This window comes from Gossypium raimondii, chromosome 1 (assembly GCF_025698545.1).
Source record: "Gossypium raimondii isolate GPD5lz chromosome 1, ASM2569854v1, whole genome shotgun sequence".
Classification (NCBI taxonomy): domain Eukaryota; kingdom Viridiplantae; phylum Streptophyta; class Magnoliopsida; order Malvales; family Malvaceae; genus Gossypium; species Gossypium raimondii.
The window spans coordinates 19,570,788-19,590,012 of record NC_068565.1 but is presented as its reverse complement, the minus strand read 5'-3'; the positions used below and the strand labels follow the sequence as shown (position 1 = coordinate 19,590,012).

The 19,225-nt window shown below is 32.5% G+C and overlaps 2 protein-coding genes across 3 annotated transcripts; one reads left to right on the top strand and one right to left on the bottom strand.

The window, feature by feature from the left end:
* Positions 1–10,782: 10,782 nt before the first annotated feature.
* On the top strand, positions 10,783–11,811 carry LOC105785315 (non-symbiotic hemoglobin 2). The gene is made up of 4 exons (XM_012611360.2): positions 10,783–11,053; positions 11,159–11,273; positions 11,355–11,471; positions 11,560–11,811. The coding sequence occupies exons 1-4, from the start codon at positions 10,959–10,961 to the stop codon at positions 11,710–11,712; spliced, it is 480 nt and encodes a 159-aa protein (XP_012466814.1). The 5' UTR covers positions 10,783–10,958; the 3' UTR covers positions 11,713–11,811.
* A 598-nt stretch (positions 11,812–12,409) lies between these two features.
* On the bottom strand, positions 12,410–17,136 carry LOC105785314 (uncharacterized). Of its 2 annotated transcripts, none has more exons than XM_012611359.2 (8): positions 16,944–17,136; positions 15,437–16,801; positions 14,518–14,636; positions 13,719–14,339; positions 13,331–13,637; positions 13,007–13,172; positions 12,838–12,928; positions 12,410–12,734 (listed from the first exon to the last, which is right to left on the bottom strand). In XM_012611359.2, the coding sequence occupies exons 2-8, from the start codon at positions 16,592–16,594 to the stop codon at positions 12,617–12,619; spliced, it is 2,580 nt and encodes an 859-aa protein (XP_012466813.1). In that variant the 5' UTR covers positions 16,595–16,801; positions 16,944–17,136; the 3' UTR covers positions 12,410–12,616. The 2 variants fall into 2 exon arrangements, with proteins under 2 accessions (XP_012466813.1, XP_012466812.1); XM_012611358.2 differs by having other exon boundaries at positions 12,838–12,940; positions 16,944–17,134.
* Positions 17,137–19,225: the final 2,089 nt, after the last annotated feature.

Sequence of the window (19,225 nt, the reverse complement as noted above, 5' to 3'; positions counted from 1 at the left end):
TTTTCCCTGAATCATCAGAGCACACATTCGGTACACTTTATCCATTACAATGCTCTCACCCAAAGAACTTGTAACGATCATACCCAATTTAATAGTCTCTACCAAAATTTCCAACTCACCGGCTTGATCCCTCAATATATATGAATGCGTAGAACCAAAATCTACAAACTAAAACAAAAGGATTGATTGTAATGTAAAAGTACCTACAATCACGTCGGTCGAGTCACAGTCCCGTGACTCTCTAACAGCATAGACTTGAGTTGGTCTTCTAGACTTGGTCTGAGTAGTTAACATATGCGCTATAGTCCTCTTTCCACTCTTTCTGTCGTTACAACCACAACCTTGGCCACGATCTATAGAAGGTGTAGAACTCTGTGTCTGAGCAATCTCAACCCTTCTTGGATAGTCTTTCAACCGATTCTCCTTCGAACCACATCGCAGACATGACTTAGTCAACCTCAAGTTCCTGGATAACAAGCTTAAAGGTTTTCTTATTGATGATATCGATATTGATGATTACTCACCAGAGTGCCTACAACCGTAATGCTCAAATAATGGTCATTCAGATGTACCCCTAAAAGTAACTACTATAGTGCCCTACAGACGAGACTAGTTCGGTTGGGATCCCTATCATGCACTCCTACTAGACCTCTACGATTCTTGACCCTTCTTATTCGATCACCCTAAAACACCAGACTAGTTAGACCCCCTCTTTCAAACTCAGTCACTACTGGCCTCGGTGGCTCGACCAATACTTCCTCTACAACCTTAGCCTTCTCAACCATATCATCGAAGGCCTTAGTATCGTGCACTACTAGATACACACGGATGTCTTGACTCATCCTAATCAAAACCTCTTATACCGATCCTTCTCGATGTAGACCATCTTCAAAACATACTGGCTGATTCGTAAAAACTTTGACTCGTACTTAGCCATAGACATACTACCCTAAACCAAATTAAGGAAATCACTCTTCTGAGCCTCTATATACTGCTCTCCTATATACTATCTTCTGAACATCTCCAAGAAATAGTCCCAAGTCAAACGATCAGCAGTATTTCCTCTCCTCACAGTGTTCCATCAGTGATGAGCCTCTCCATTAAGTAGGGATATGGTGCAGCCCATTTTCTCCTTGTCTAAGCAAGATATCTACTCAAGGATCCTCTCTACACTCTTGAGTCAATACTCAGCTATAGAAAGACTGACTCCCTTTACTCCCTTGAACTCTTTACCACCTAAAGCTCACAAACGCTTGAGTGGCAATCCATGGTTTGTAGGTGCAAGGTTACCACAAGCGATCCGTTGAAACACCCCATTCATTGCTTTCATTAGGGGCTCATCACCCGCCTCAGGTATAACTTGCCTCTGTGGTGGCGTATGTGGTGCAGCAGACATACCACCACCCTCCAAAGCATTCGTACTAATAATTCCTCGTCTAGAAGGCATAACATAAATACTATAAACATAAAATTAAACAATATGAAAGAGTGAAAAGTTGCAAGTGGCAAGTTATCCAAGGCATATTCCTACTAAAAAAATTCAAATGATGGCAATGTGTTCCTATTCCTACCCCCAAAACAATCAATTTCATACAATGGTGTTTTTGCCCAAAGTTTAAAAATTATCGATTTTATTTTAAAATCAATTTAATTTTCAAAAATTTCAAGCCCGAGAGTTGATAAACCTTGGCTCAAGTGTTGACAAACTTGACTCTTATACCACCAAATGTGGCATCCCAAACCCGATTAACACAGGTTGACCTGAATGTAGAACGTCGCATTAGTCACTTACGTGACCTTACCGACCACTAATCACACCACAAGACCACCATTCACACCACACAATATTCATGAACAACAATCAATCATTAAGTAAAAAATAAACATATAAATCCTAGAATCACGCTCTTCTAGCAAAATCATTAAAATAACAAGTAGAGGTAAAATCATCATTTTACATATGATACACAATGCATTTGTGAAACATTAAATTAAACATGCATGTAGTATAGAATATTATTAAAACAATATTTGAAGGAATAAACTAAAATTGACAAGTAAAACCTAGTATTTTAAAACAAATGTTCAAAGACTAAATCATAAATTTTGGCAAAATATCCGAAAAATATTTTTACAAAAGTAAAATTAAATTTATGAAATTAAACATATAAATCTTAATCATGCAAATTTTCTTAGCAAGTCCTAGCATTTAAGGACTCATTTCATTGTATAAAACATAGGACTAGAATGTAAGGCTAGTAAAACTTCCCAAAAACCATCAAAGACAAAGTCTAATTTCCTTCAAGAGCTAGTCCCACATTGCCTTCATTGGAAAAGTGAAAACACATCACATACACAAGATTTTTCCTTGGATAGGATCACTTTGTCAATCACACTTCTCCTCCTCGTTTCAGTTATTTTTCTACAACATTATACCTAAAAGAGTGTGAGCTTATGTTAGCCATAAATGAACACAAACTCAATGGTTAAAAGAAAGCATATTATATTCATCAAACATGGCAGGGAATTAAGTATATTTCACAGCATTTCATATTGACATATTGACATTTGTGTCTAAGAAACATGTATAAAACATAATGCATTGGATAAGCGAACCTCCAAACACTCCAAATGACTCAAAGAGTCGTATGCTATCCCATGTAAGTGTAGCACGAATGCTAACACTCTCCGAACATACCACGCTATCCTGGTGAATGGAGCTAAGCTCAACATTCCCTTAACGCCTAATCATATAACAGAAAATGGTGAGTACTCACAATCCTATTGAATGCCAATGATATCCAATGGTTCCAAGAGATCACAATGCCAACATATCACTTATATACACATTTACCTACTATTTTATGCACACTTTCACTTATCATATTCATATGTTCATAACATTTTCATATTCACTTATAATACAGTTTTCAAGTGCTCATATAATTTCTTAAAAATCCATATTCACTTTAAATCATTATGGTAGGCATAAGACCAGCAGGCCACTTAACATTCACTATCATATACACGCAACACATGCTTGAAATTTTCACTTGTTTCACATATCACAATATACAAGCGTCATACGTAATAAAACATAGATCTATTAAATTGAGTTCATAAACATTCTAATTAGTTGAAAATAAGTTGAAAATCAATTTAACATAGCAAGATAACTTAATAGTTTGGATTTCACCATTTTAAGCCCATTTTGGTTTGAAAACTTTAGATCTATTAAAATCTCGTAATACTTTATCAAATCTCGAATTATAAAATCAACAAGCTTAGATTTAACAATAAGAATCAAATATTACCTCAATTTGAGAAGGACAACAAAGTATAGATCTAATTTGGTGAAAAAACTTTGAAGAAAAATGAAGAAATTGATTAAGAAAACATGAATTTTCTTTAAAATTGGAGGATGATTTTGTGTTTGGAAGGTAGAAAAATCAGTGTAGTTTAGCCAATTTGAGAGAAAAATCTCAAATTTGATTTTTAGAAAATTTTTCAAATGGGGAATATGAAGGAGGGAAGGGACATTCATGGGTTTAAATAGGTAAGAGGAGGAAAAACTGATTTTTAAATTTTAGGAATAAAAACTTTCAATTTTCACCCTTTTTCAAATCAGTTCTTATTTCAAATTAAAACGCATATCTTCAATTATTTTCAAATCTGATTTCGTTCTTTTAAATCCGTTTCAAGCAAATTAATTTTGGGACACTTAATTTTAATTCCCTAACCTAAATTTTAGTCCCAATTATCTTTATAATATTTTTATTTAATTACTATGATCCTAATTTCGGATTCCGAATCAGATATCCAATCCACTAACTTGATTCTACTAACTCGATTTTTGGGATGTGACAAGTGGATTTAATAGAAGGGTTTTAACGGTGATAACAACTAGACCTGAATTTTTAAATTAAAAAAGTAGAAGGACTAAATTCTTGAAAATAAAAGTAGGGGGACTAAATTCCAAATGTACGAATTTTATAGACACTAAGAGCGTATTTTAACCTTTAAATTTTAAACCTTTTCCTTTTCTTTGCATTAAAGAAAATGATTAGATTTCATTTTGGTTCCTCTATTATGTTTAAAATTGAGATTTAATCCTTTTACTTTAATTTCTAACAAAATTTAGTTTTATTTTTATAATGTTATTAATTAGTCCAAATAGTTAATATTGTTAACTTTTCGATTAATATGTTTCATGGTTATGTATAATTTGAAAGCAGATTGTAGATTAGAAAAGCAAATGGGCTAAATTCTTGAAAATAAAAGTAAGGAGATTAAATTCAAAATGTAAGAAGTGTATAGGACTTAGAGTATATTTTAATATTTAAATTTTACTCAATAATTTGACATAAATAAATAATCAACCCAGCATAAAACATAGATAGACCATACTAATTCTATATATAAAAAGAAAGTCCTTAGAGCTACTTGCAATTTTTTTATTATAAGATAATTGTAAAATATCAATTTTGGTCCCACAACTATGAACATTTGAGATTTAGTGCCTTCCTTTTGTTTACAGATATATGATTCTCTTCTTCTCTTTATAGTAAAATGTCAAATTTCATTTTTAGTCCTTCTATTGTGCTTAAATTTAAGATTTAATCTCTATACTTTAATTTCTAACATAATTTGGTCTATATATTTTTATAATGTTATTAGTTAGTCCAAATAGTTAATATTGATAACTTTTGATTAAAATGTTATGCGATTATATTTAATTTGAATGCCTTAATGGTCCTAAAGACTAACACATCTTTTGCATTTGCCTTTTTTTTAATTTACATTATAAGACAATGGTCAAATTTTAATTTTGACCCCTACACTATGTTGGAACTTGAATTTAATCCATATACTTTAAGTTTTAATATAACTTGGTCTATCTACTTTTATTATATCATTAGTTAGTCTAAATAATTAATATTGTTAACTATTTCAATTACAATGTTGATGTTGTTTTTTTAGGAGCATTATTCCAACAAAAAAATTATTTTATCATGACGAGTTCAAATGGGTAATTTAAAAAAAACCACATAAGCATTTTCAACCATATATTTTGTTACATCACTATCAAGTTTTTTTTTTTAAAATTGTGACTGTCACACAAGTAAATCTAACAGAATAATTTTAATGGTGATAACAACTAGGTTAGAATTTTTAAATTTAAAAATAGATAGACTAAATTCTTGAAAATAAATGTATGAAGATTAAAATTCAAATGTACGAAGTATAATGACAGATGGTAATTTGGGCCTAGTCCCGTCTCCTCCCCCCTCCCCCAAAAAAAACATATTTTTTTAAAAATTTTCATTTAAGTCTTTTAAAATTTTAATTTTTTAATTTTAATAAATCTACCAAAATTTTTAAATATTATTTATTTTTAAAAATTTTAATTACCTAATCTTAATGCCAAAATCCACCGCTAACGAAATTTATGGGGACATAGAATATATTTTAATATTTAAATTTTATTTTATAATATGTCTTAAACAAATAATTAATTTAATGCAAATATTTGGAAACCATTCTGGTATTCTTTTATTGGTAGGTTATTTAAATTCTTTTAGAAAAATTAATAGGCTATTTAATGGTTTAAATATAATATAAATTGTTCAACTCTTTTAAAATTTAATCCTTATATTTTAATTTTGAATTATTGAGTCCTTAATTTTTTTTATTTAAAATTTTTAGTTTTTTCATCCTATTTTGCTGCTAATTAGATTTGGGGGGGGGGGGGGGAATAAGTTGTATTCTCCAAAGAAAGCAGTATATACTACTACATGATAACTACTTACACCATTGGCGTATACATCTCATGTCCATTATAGTATATTCTAAACTTTACAAAGGAAATTATTATCGATCCTCTTTCATGTTGATTGTTGACTACATCCATTTCACCGGTATTGAGTCCCTTGAGTTGTCTTCTACTCTCTCTCTCTCTCTAAATATGATAGATAAGTGCTTTCCATGCTAGCTTTTAAGAATAAAGTAACGAGGGATTTAGCTTTGAGTTTCTCACAAAATTACCTAGGAAGCACGGACACGGCTCATTCCTCCTTGTAGCGATGTTGTATATGTGTCTGATACAGACACTCGTTAGACACGTTCAGATATGTACGAGACATTCCAGAATACGTTAAAAAAAAGATCAGACATGGTCACGACACGGGTGTCTAAAAATAGACACGATCCCGACACAATCACAATGGATAGAAGCCCCGGATTGAAAAACCACAGTTGAGAGTGAAAGGAAATGAATGGTTTTTTGAAGCTTGAAAGTTTAAGAGTTTTCGTGAAAGGAAATGAAAAGGTTTTTTTTTTCAGATAAATTTGAAACAGTCTAATGTCATGTTTTGAGCTATTTGTAATTAGTTTAAAATACTGGGCTGGATTTAATTTTTGTTTATTATTGTGGGCAGCTCAAGGTCCTGTCTTGGGCTATTTGTAAATTAATTTAAAATGTTGAGCTGGATATAAAGTTTTAGATCTTTTTAATGAAAAATATCGATAATTTCATTTACATTAAGTATTTGAATATAAAATATATATATATATATATAAATATTAAATATATTTTGTATTACCGTATCATGCCGTGTACCTATCCTTATTTTTTAAAAATTATAGTATCGCCGTATCATACCTGTATTGCGTGTCTGTGTCCATGCTTCGTAGAAAGCCACTGAAATTCATGTGGCCAACCCTGCATAGCTCTTTGAATGTTGCAAAAGCCCAAAATTTGTTCCCAGACCTTCTTGGCAAAAGAACAGTCTGCAAAGAGATGATCTCTTGTCTCTATGTTGCCATGACATAGCAAACATTGACTATCAATATTCACGCCTCTTCTAACCAACCTCTCTTTTATAGGGAGTTTGTCTAAAATGACCATCCATGTGAGGCAAGAAAATTTTGGTATGTGTAATGGATACCCAACCATTTTCTGTCATATTAATATCGGAATTGATGCAGACGAAACACGATTCCATATCCATTTCCGACATCTATCCCTAACACCCATACGTTTCATCAAGAAGTCTAAAAAACTCCAATCCACTATATCCTACACTTTTCAAAAATATGTTACTCCCTTTGTTTTTCCTAGATAGCTTTTTGAGGCTTTTTTTTTCTTTTCTGTAAGAATGGCTAGTAACTTGCAATTTAATTTATTTTTCTACGTCATTCTATCTATTTTATGTTTGTCCAAGTTCATTTCAAACTTTTGCCAAGACTCAATAAGCTTATTTATCTCATAGTATTGATGCCCTTGACTTGTTCTATATCTGTCACATTGATAGAGAATCTTTTGAGGGAGATCTTAAAATTTTGCACACTAGTTTTGCATTTGAGTACTCTTCTCCAAAAGAAAAAGTTTAGTTAGAAATGTTTACACAATTTAACATAGAAATCTAAAACAAATTTATTTTCTTTTTGTCATTCTCAAACCCGATTATCAACATATAGGGCTTCTACTGTTTTACACGTGTAATTCTCTCAAGTATGATTTCAAGAATAGTCCAAACCTAATGAGCAAAAATGCAATTGGAGATGTGGATGAATTCTAATGATCTATATCATTTAAGATTATGTTCAGAGCTTTTAGTTGTAGCTAGCAACTTTGTTTTATTGGTTTGAAAATCTTAATACCATTAATCAAAGAGTTTATAAAAACCTTGGTGTGCCGACCACTAGTCATAGTTTAACCCATGGATCATAGGATGCTTACCGTCAACTTGTGGGCCCCATTTAAAATGTGGTTGGAAGGAGATTGCATTTGCCCACTATTCTTCTTTCATCAATTCCTAACAACAGGGCTGTCCTTCCCTAAATTGAAAGGAGGAAAGCCAAAGCTATCAATCGAAGGAGATCACAGACCTATTATCAAAAAAGAGAACCCATCATACTTAAATTTACCATTTCAATTAAGTTACGTGCTAACAAAAAATTCATTCAAGATTATTCTACAAAAATGTTTAAATGAAAAACAAGTGGATTTTTTGGAATTTTCTCAAAGTTGACGTTAGCCATGCGCCTAATATGTATAAAAAAAATTATTTAGTGATTTTTTAATACAAAAATATAAATTATTTCTGGGAAGGTGAGGAGCATGAGATTCGTAATAAGTGATTTTTTGTTCATTTGTTTGATTTTTATAAAATAAATAGATAAAATCATGGCGTTTATGCTATCAATCTTGGATTATTGTTTCTTCAGTATCTCTAATACACCATTAATTAATGATTAGGTAGATGTTTATCTCAACTAGTAGGGTTTTTACCAAAATATTACAAAAATAAAATAAAATAAAACCAAAATATTATAAACTTTTTTTTATTTACCAAAATAATACGAAAAAAAAGATGGCTGATGGAGGGCATGCAAAAGGCAGCACCAAAGGTGCCTTTCCATAGGCGGCACAGGACTAAAATGTAATGATCTAAAGTTTCAAGGACCTGATATGAAATTTACTATTCTGAATTTTGAAACTGAATTGGTGCCGACTGTGGGTGTGGCGGCACTAAAGTTGAAACGTGGCTAATTGCCTTCTAAGCCCTCCTTACTTATTATTTTCTTTTTATTCCCCTTCAACTCACTTTTTTATTTAATAAACAAGCCCTCAACCTATTTTTGTAGTTAAATAAGCTCTTAATCTATGATTTTTACTCATAAATAATTTATTAAATAAAAAAATTTATTAAAGTAAATATATTTTACCTAAAGTAAAGCTATTTAAAAAAGAATAAACTAATTCACATTTTATGTTTATGTGAATTTGATGAGAATAATTTATTAAATAAAAAAATTATGTTTATCAAAGGCTTATAGCTATAATAGTCCCTTAAGAAAAAACCAAAAAAAGTTACTAGGCCCCTTGACTTAATTTGAACCCAGTTGAGCCCTTCTCATTAACCTGAAAAATTAATTAAGCTCTTACATTAATAATTTTCACATTTCGTTATATTAACCACTAAAATCAATTAACGGACCAATTAGATGACGAAATATGACAGTTGTGATCTAATCTTTCATATCTCCGATAAAAATCATAAAAGTATCTATCTATAATATATATAAAAGCACGAGTCTTGAAAAACTTTTGAATTGACAAAATATCCCTTATTGTTAATTATATTACTAAACTACATTAGAATAATAATTTATTAATATTATTATATAATAATAAAAAGTAAGATTAATTAAAATAATAATATATTAATGTGAAATTAATTAATTTGATCATATATTATAAAGGCTCTACTTAAAAAAACATAATATATTATTCATTAATAAAACTATAAATCTATAAAATCATTGAATATAATTGGATGAATTTAAAATAATAAGAGAGTTTTTAATTAAATAAAATATTTTATATATATAAATACTCTTTATAAATTTAAAAATAATTATAATTTAATAGAAATTGTGAGAATTATATATTTCAAAATAATTATAATTTAAACTACAATTATTATTAAAAATATTGTGCTAATTTTAAAATAAAATTGTTATTTAAATAGAAATCTAAGCATAAAATATAAGAAAAGACAAAAAATTGTGATAATTATCAATATAATTTATTGTTACTAGTTAAAAATTTTACGATGCTACTTTTATTAAAGTAAAATAGAGTTATTACTTAATTAGAATTCTAAGTATCTTAATTATCACTTAACTAATATTAGATTTAATTAAAAATTAATAGAAATACCGGGCATGCTTTATTGAAAAACCAAAAGTAATAATAAAACTGATCACTCATAAATGTAACCCAAATAGAAAAATAAATTATAATTATAAACTATTCTCATCAAATTTAGTAAATTTTTTATTTAATAAATTATTCTCATCAAATTCACATAAAAATAGGTTGAGGGCTTGTTTATTAAATAAAAAAGTGAGTTGAAGGGGAATAAAAAGAAAATAATAAATAATGAGGGCTTAGAAGATAATTAGCCACGTTTCAACTTTAGTGTCGCCACACCCAGAGGCGGCACCAATTCACTTTCAAAATTCAAAATGGTAAATTTACATATCAGGTCCTTAAAACTTTAGATCATTACATTTTAGTCCTGTGCCGCCTATGGGAAAGGCACCTTTGGTGCTGCCTTTTGCATGCCCTCCATCAGCCATCTTTTTTTTTTGTATTATTTTGGTAAATAAAAAAAATTATAATATTTTGGTATTTTTTATTTTTTTTGTAACATTTTGGTAAAAAACCCCAACTAGTACATTGATTGAAATATTGGTATGTTTTAAATTAATATTATATATATATATTGGGAAAAAATCAGTAAAAATTATAGTAGTTTTACACATTTCTGTAATTATTTATATGATTAATGTTTTAATGGTCTAGCCGTTAAATTTATCAATATAATTGTACTTGTCATTCATTCAAATTTTGAACTCATCCGATATCCGTATCATATCAATCTAAAATACTTGATATATTAATATATATTCAACGGTTGAATTTTTTATATAAAATAAATAGTTAGAACTTCTAAATATACATTTAATTTGACATGCATGATCTATATGAATAGACAAATAGTTGAATAATTAAAATATTAATGATGCGAAGAGTAGTTTAATTTTGTATTGTGTAAGCATGAATTATTTTGTAACGATAGAAAATATGTGGACAGGTTACAACTTGGGAGATTTTTCTGTCAAAATGAAATCAAAATGATTTGTTGTGAATAATAATATTCCTTCTTAAATTTCCATCTTTTACACAATCATCAATGCACGTCTAAGAAGACAAAAAAAGCTTAGCTGTATCGGTATTATATTAATAAAGGAAAGCAGCAGTTAAATTTCTGAGTTTGCGTTTGTCATTAATATTATTTATTTCTTCAAGATTCCCACACTTGTTTTCTCTTTTCTTATAGAGCTCCACCACTCCCTGGTTATCATTGAGAAGAAGAAAATGAGAGATGGGTTTCACAGAGAAGCAAGAAGGGTTGGTGAAAGAATCATGGGGGGTTTTGAAGCAAGATATTCCTCACTTCAGCTTGCGTTTCTTTTCACTGTAAGACCTTTAATTCTTTCCTTTTTATGAATTCTTCGTTCGGCCAAGTCTTTTAAGAGAATTTCTCTTCCACTGAGTATTGATTAAATTGAGAGTGTTATTTAGGATATTGGAGATAGCACCAGGTGCGAAGAACATGTTCAGTTTCTTGAGGGAGTCAGAGGAGATTCCTCAAAATAATCCGAAGCTCAAAGCTCATGCTGTCAAGGTTTTCAAGATGGTCAGTCCTTTTTTTTTTTTTTTTATTCATTGCATATACATCCCTACTTAAATTAAAATACTTAAACAATTGTTGTTGAAGACATGTGAGTCAGCCATACAACTGAGAGAGAAAGGGGAAGTGGTAGTGGCTGATACTACTTTGAAGTATTTGGGCACTGTCCATGTCAAGAGTGGTGTCAAAGACCCCCATTTCGAGGTACGTTTTTATTTTATTTTTTTAATAATAAATTAGATTTGGATGCAGTGGTTAATTAAAAAAAAATTGAGGAATAATGTTAATGCAGGTGGTGAAAGAGGCACTCTTAAGGACAATTGAAGAAGCAATTGGAGAAGAGAAATGGAATGAAGAGATGAAGAATGCTTGGGGTGAAGCTTATGATCAATTGGCTGAAGCTATTAAGGCTGAGATGAAGAACCACCATGATGAAACTGCTTAATTACCCTTTTACTTCCTTCAATTTTAATGTTGTTTGCCAATATTTTCACAATTTTAATGAATAAATTTTAGTAATAAAGACTATTTTGTTTTTCTATCATTATTTTGCCTTTTTTTCTCTGTTTTTTTTTTTTAAAAGGAGGTTAAAATTTAACAAAAATACATTATAGAAGGAGAGAGATTAAAACAACAACAAATATTAATTGTTGTAATTGTAATATCGAGTGAAATTAAGTGGAAGAAATATTAAAACTATGTCTTTTTTAATATGCGACGTTATCACATAAAATTTTAATTTGATTTAATTTATATAAATCACTAATAATATTATCAAATTAGTATTATTTTATATTAATATATTACCTACATAAATAATTATATTAATTTAATATTTTTAAATATGTATAATTAAATTAAAATAAAAATTTATTAAAATAAGTTCTAAATTTTACAATAATTTTAATTTCTCATTTTAAATTAAATATATTCAATTAATTTTCGGCTAAAATGCTATACTCTTGAATTTTAATCCTTTTATCTTAGGGTTAAAATTTGTCTGCTAAATTTCATGTCATAACTAAAGTGACATCAAAGCTTCAAAAAAGTCGACTCAAAATTCCGAAAAGTAAAACCAACTTTAATTAATTTTCTCTTTTATCCCCAAAACTGAACCATCACGGAAAGGTAGAGCAAACAAAAAAAAAAAGAGGACATTTTTATTTACGTAAGAATGATAAAGAAGAATGAATAATAATTGATATGCCAATTGTTATTCCAATTATACAAAAAAGCATAGTGTTCCACATATTTAAACATACACCCTTTCTAATTGGAATGGAGCCCCTCCTCTACATAAACTCACATTGGCTTCTTTCTCTTTACTCTTACTTATTCCTCTCTTCTCTTTACAATATCGAGTATGCTCGGATTACCTCCACAATCGGTGCTCGACACAACGGGCATTTTCCTCCCCCTCGTACCAACTCGTTCGCGCATTTTGAACACGTGCACATGTGTCCGCATCTGCAACCCCATAAATATGCATCATCAGCATATGCGCATACTCCGGTGTTAGTCTGAAAATATAATGATTTTATGAAAAGAAAACGTCGACAATGTATAAAACCTGTACAAAAGTGAATCAATATGGCTATCGCAACAAACACAGCAGGTTCCTTTCCTCACATGACCCCATTTAGATCCGTCCTCCGATGTTTCTACACTCAGAACTGTAATAAAAAGTTAGTCCGAAATAATTATTTTTAAAAAGAAAAACGTTGGGAGGATTTACAAACCTTTTTCACCAACTGATCTGTTCAATGCTGCTGAGACTTCCTGCCTGACCGATCGCTGTAACTCAAGCTGCATATCCATGCAGGCTTCCAACATCCTCTGCATGTGGCTCATGCCCTGCTGAAGCCTTGCCATATCGGCTCTAAGATCATTAACCATCTCCCATTCCTGCTCGAAATAAGTAGAGCCTTATAATTAACTTAAAAGATGCATGCATAGTAACAAGTAAGATTCTGGGCCTATTTCTTTATGATATTCAGCAACAGAGATAACAGAACGGAAATGATTCGATAGTATGGCATTGAACAAATAAAAAGATGGCTCACAATTTCTGATCTATGCATGCTGGGCCGAGACCAGCTAGTGTGATGTAAATCTTGATGCCATAACGGTTGTGGTGGTGGTACAGGAGGAGAAGGTAACACCAGTGACAGTCTGCTGATAGCATTGTTCTGGTCATCATTTATTTCATCCCTCTGCTGCTCTTGATCACGTTCTGGTGAGGCTGGAGTTGGCAAGTTTCTATGCAGATCCCAATCAATGGGAGAACGGCCTTGTCTTTCCACATAAGAATGTATTAATTGGTCCAGACTTTCCCGGAAACCACTTCGAAGAAGATTAGAGACACTTCTCCTGCAAATTAAATTTATATAAAAAATCAAAGAAGTCGCAATATTTTTCTTTAAAGAGTAAAGAAAACCATGCGAGGGTTACCTGCTCAGAAGCTCTCTAAGTTCCATACTATACACATTATCATCTTCAGGAGGATGAAATCTATTGAACCTTCTAACTGGGATTGAACGACGTGGTCTTGGAGGACCAGAAGGCCCTTCTGACCAATTATCAACAGCTTCCCGAGAGCCATCCTCACGCCAAACCCTTTGGGCACCCTGTGAATGACTTTCTTCCCCATTTACATTTCCAGGATTTTCTTGACGATACTCGCTAACTGAACCTTCTTGCCAGTTTGTATCCAGTTCTTCTGCACTGCCTTCTCTCCATTCATTGAACTGAGCATATGGTGGCTGTTGCCAATTTCCTCGTTCGTCATTGGTTGTAGGCTCCTGCCAATTCCCACCTTGATTAGCATTTCCTTGCCAACTAATGCTCTCAGCAGCCATGGTGCTAACCATATCTCCTGTTTGTGACTGTGAGACGTCACTTTCTGAACTCCTAGGTTGTGTATGTTCACTTCGTTCATGTTGTGCATCCTGTAATGTGTTTGATTGAGAAAGTTCGTTTCTAGAATCATCTATGACGTTGCTAGACGTGGTTTCAGGATTGCTGCTTGCTTGACCACGGACAATGGTTTCTAATCTATTGCGGAACCCTTCCCTGAATGAGAAAAGAATTAACTGTTAAACAAACCAATGGAAACCATGAGAGCTTCATGCTCAAAGGAGCTGAAAGCGGCATTACAAGGAATTTTTCAAGCCATACCAAAATATTTAGTACAGCAGAGAAAAACTGTTCAAAAAATTTGTAACCTGAGCATGAATGACAATAATCATACCTCAAACCAGATACAGTGTGTCGTTGTCTTAATTGAATCAATTCACTCGCTGCCATTGAAGGCGGCCTCTCTTCTTCAACAGGTCTTTCATTTCGTAAGAATCTACCTCTGAGTAGGGACTGCAAAGTTAAATGTATTGGTAGTTAAGAATAGCCACACATGCAAAAAATAAAAAAGTCCAGATACAAAAGCACTTTCATTGGGCAAAACCAAAAAAATACAATAACATCAAGATATGTGATTACAGAACAGTCCATGTGTGACCCATAAAAGATAATTCCAACATCAACATAATGTTTTACTATAGAATAAAACATATATAGCAAGTTTTATTCTTCTACAGCGATGAACTTCCAATTTCCAGCCGGCCATGAAAATTTCGGCATCTTAATTCCAAACAGGCAGATGCAGAGAAAGAGAAAATAGTGGAAACTGAAGTAAAATGTATTTATGAAGAATTTTTTATTTAAAAAAATAGAAAGAAGAAAAATAAGTTATACATATGACAATATATTAAGTCAACCTAGAGCATCATTGAAGGTTAGAATTATCTAACATTGACAAAACCATATATTAAGTCCAGCAAAGTGTTCAGTCAATCAAACAGGCTTATCTTCCACCTGTAGAATGGCTCAACTTACCGTAGAATGCCTTAAGTACGTTATTATTGAAACAAGTCAATCCTACATGAAAGTATAATACTAGTGGGATTCAAAACCTTGCTATAACAATGGAACTACCATCCATGCACGTAGGGAACAACCTATAGTCCTTTTATTACAACCAAATATACGAAATACATGACTCAAGCAAAAGCATATAGCACAACATTAGTAAAATAAAATAAAATTTTCCCCTCCAGCATGTTAGAGATATGTTGCGCAGATTAGCTAAGGTAAAATAAATATAAAACATATACCTGAATGCGGTTTCGATGAGCAAAATCAGATACAGCACGGTGTTCCAATAGAGACTGAAGTTCCCTCTGTCTCTCTCTTTCAATCCTCATAAGCAAGTCAATAACAGCTTGTCGTCCACGCAACCTTAGCAAGTCCCTCCGAATATGCTCTGGTTGGCCTTCATCATGGTCAGCAACTGAGCCTTCACGAGGCTGATTGACTTGTGTGCCAACTGTAGCTGCTGCCTGATGATCTTCCCTTCGTCCACCACGAACTCCTCGCTGTTGACTCGTCATTTGCACCCACTCCCGGACAATTCTAACTCTCTCACGCTCTGTTTCACCAAGCCATTCAGCTCTAGGGCCACCAACACGGGATACACGTGATGACGAATGATCACTAATCCCACTCTCCATCCATCCCCGAACGATCTGCCTCACCCTCTCCCTCTCAACTTCACCAAGATCAGGAGACTGCTCCCTACTAGACCCGTTATTATCCTCAACTTCATTCTGCGACACACCCTGCTCATTCGACCATGTTCCATACTCATTCTCACTGTCACTTGCATCAACAACACTACCATGATTCTCACTCTCATGACTCTCAGACAACGTCGTACTCGACATAGTTGTATTGCCATCAGCATTCCTTTGCTGCCTCACCCTCTCACGTGCTCTATTCAACATATGCTCATCCTCCAACTCCCTCCACATTTGCAAAATCGAAGAAGCCCGAGTATTAGGCCTCTCGACAGTCCCTCCTTGTCGCCTCGAATTAGCCGAGGGTGACTCTCGCAAGAACGAAGAGTCGAGCGTCGAAACAGTATGTAAACCAGCTAAAGCCATCAATTCAGACTCCCTATTCCTCCTCTCAATCGTGGTTATCATTTCCTGAGCCTGCCTAGCAGCCCACCTACTCAAAATCCTAGAATGCCGCCTTCTAGCGGCAGAGGATTCAGCCAAATCATCGCCTTCGAGATCGGACCTTCTTCTCCTCCTAATAAGCTGATCACCCTCATCATCTTCATCATCAGGATTCCTATTAGAACTACATGATGCAAATGACATACAATCATCTAAATGCCCTCTCATTAATTCCTCCAAACCCCTTTCAAATTCAGCCGTGGCATCATTTGAGGAGTCTGGTTTTTGCTGTAAAGCTTGAAAATCTGTCATTTTTTCCCCACTTGTACACCTAATTCTTTTCCATGAAGCAAATTTGCCTCATTTCCCTTAGTACCCAATAAGATCACAAAATTTAGATCATTATATCAAATATTACAAAACCAAACTCTAATTTGGCCTACAGAATTCATCCAAAAAAAAAACTATGCCCTACGCCCTAGAATTGGATACCAACATAGCTCCCATTCATTTCTTAACCTGACAACAATTAAAAAAAATGCCCAAAAAATGGGATCAAAAGAAATGAATAATAATAATAATAATAATAATAATAATAATAATAGATTTTAATCTAATTTGGAAAAAATGAAGAAATATTCTGGTGAAAATGGAGATGTACCTGTGATGTATTACAATAGGAAAAGAAAAAAAAACCCGAAGTTTCTTTCGCTCTTTTTCGTGTATTAAAAATGTGGGAAAATTGTTTCCCTCAAAATTGAAAAACAGGAAACTGCAAAAAACCGAAATCTTGTTTGTTTAGATAGAAAATTTAAAAAAAAAAAAAAGAACGAAAGAAAAGGAGAGGGAGAGATCAAAGGAAGAGACTGATGTGAGAAATTTATAATAATTATTACAAGAAAGAGAGAGAATTTAATTTTACCTCTATTTTTTAAATTTTATTGCTTTTAGTGGTTTTTATTTATTTCTATAAATAAAAATTACTAACTTTTTAAGGGGAAAAAAGAGGCGCGCCGATTTACAACAGACTTACACGTAATAATAAATTTGGCTTTTTTAAGAAATTCTACATTTTTGTGAAGGACACGTCATCAAATGTTTGGAAAAGACTCGGTCACCCACTCACCTCACTCACTCACTCTTCTTTTTTCATGCTCAATCACACCCCAACCCCCACTCTATTTTTTATTTTTGTATATATAATAATAATAATAATAATAATTCACTCTCAAAAATAGTAAATGATTATAATTGTTCGGTATAATAATTATTACAAATTTTCTTAAAGCAATTACTAGTTTACTAAGGATCATTGGTTGAAATATAATTAAATAAATTTATCAAAATAATAAATTTATAAAACTTGTTCAATATGTCGAACCGATATATCAATCGATTCTTAATCTAATCGATCTATTTGATCGATAAATAAGGCTAATCATATGTATACAAGAAATATATTTGTTCATATCTTAAACCAAATCATGGTCGATTTTAATATATTCTCAAGTTCAAATTTAAATTCGGTCTAACTTAAATTTTTTTTTACCTATTCTCCAATCAAACCTGTGATATGATCCATTTATATATTTAAATTATAACATACTTTTTTTTGAGTAAAAACGACCATAAAGGTCAAGACAAATTCATTCAAATAACATCATAGATCACATCATTATGGATATCTTTAGGATAATCCATATCAAAAAACCAATTACAAGGATCCACACACATTTTTTTACAAATAAGATCTGCCACAGAGTTACAATGTCGATTAGTCCAAATACAGGTAGCAAACCAAAAGTTAACAAAGGCCTTAATACTTTCCTTAATTTGCTCGCCAATAATCGTCAAATCCCTTTTCTGACCATTTATTTTGTTGACCAACCCTACACTATCCGACTCAAAAAGCACATCACCTTTAATATTAAGACGACACGCAATTTTAATACTTTCGTCAAAAGCATACCACTCAGCCTCCTCAATCGACAACTGTACTTCTTTGAAGCCACCACCTCCACCCAAAACAAAACCATCATCATCCATTATAATAACCCCATATCCAGTTCTGTTATTCCCAATAAAAGCGTCAAACTTAATTTTAATGCAGTTTTTTAGAGGTTTGACCCATTTTCTATCGTCAACCTGGGTAGATAACATCGACACATTTAACAAGTTATGGATTTGGAATTCTTTACTGAGTATATTGGCCTTATTCCATATGTCCTTCGTCTTATCTTCTTTTCCCCTAAAAACTCGATTGTTTCAGTTGTTCCAGCAATTCCACAGGATGGTCATAAAGTCCGCCATTGCTTTTTTGTCAAGAATTCTCAACATATCTTCCAGCCAATCTATACATTTATCATACTCCTTAGAAAAAATACTGCTGTCCAGACCGCTAAACATTATAGTGGCCCTCGAATTCGAACAGTCTTTAAGGGCGTGGACGAGAGTCTCAAACTCAGCACCACCCTTGGGACAAGCTTGACTAAAACCACTATGAATAGAAGCAATTTTGACGTTAGTAGGCAGGATCTCGTTACCCACACACCAGGTGAACACATAGATCTTAGGAAGAGTGTCAAGTTTCCAAATCGCTCTCCAAAAAAGCCTATGAGGACCAAACCCAATTTGCTTCAAAAGGAGCCAGGAGTAAGCAGACTTCGATGTATATTCTCCTAAAGAATTGTGAAACCACACCATTCTATCGTTGTGATTCTCGTCCCCGATTGGTAAGTTACAAATTTTCTCCCCTAAGTCTTGGCCATAGAGCTCCCGAACTCTACAAGTATTCCAGATTCTACTCTCAACATGCCAAAGATCTCTAACACTGTGCTCATTATGGTTCAACAGGTTTCACTTAATAGCTTCCCCATTTAGTCCTTCCAACCCCCCAATTATCAATATGAATATTAATATGGTCACCAAAGCCAACTTGCCACC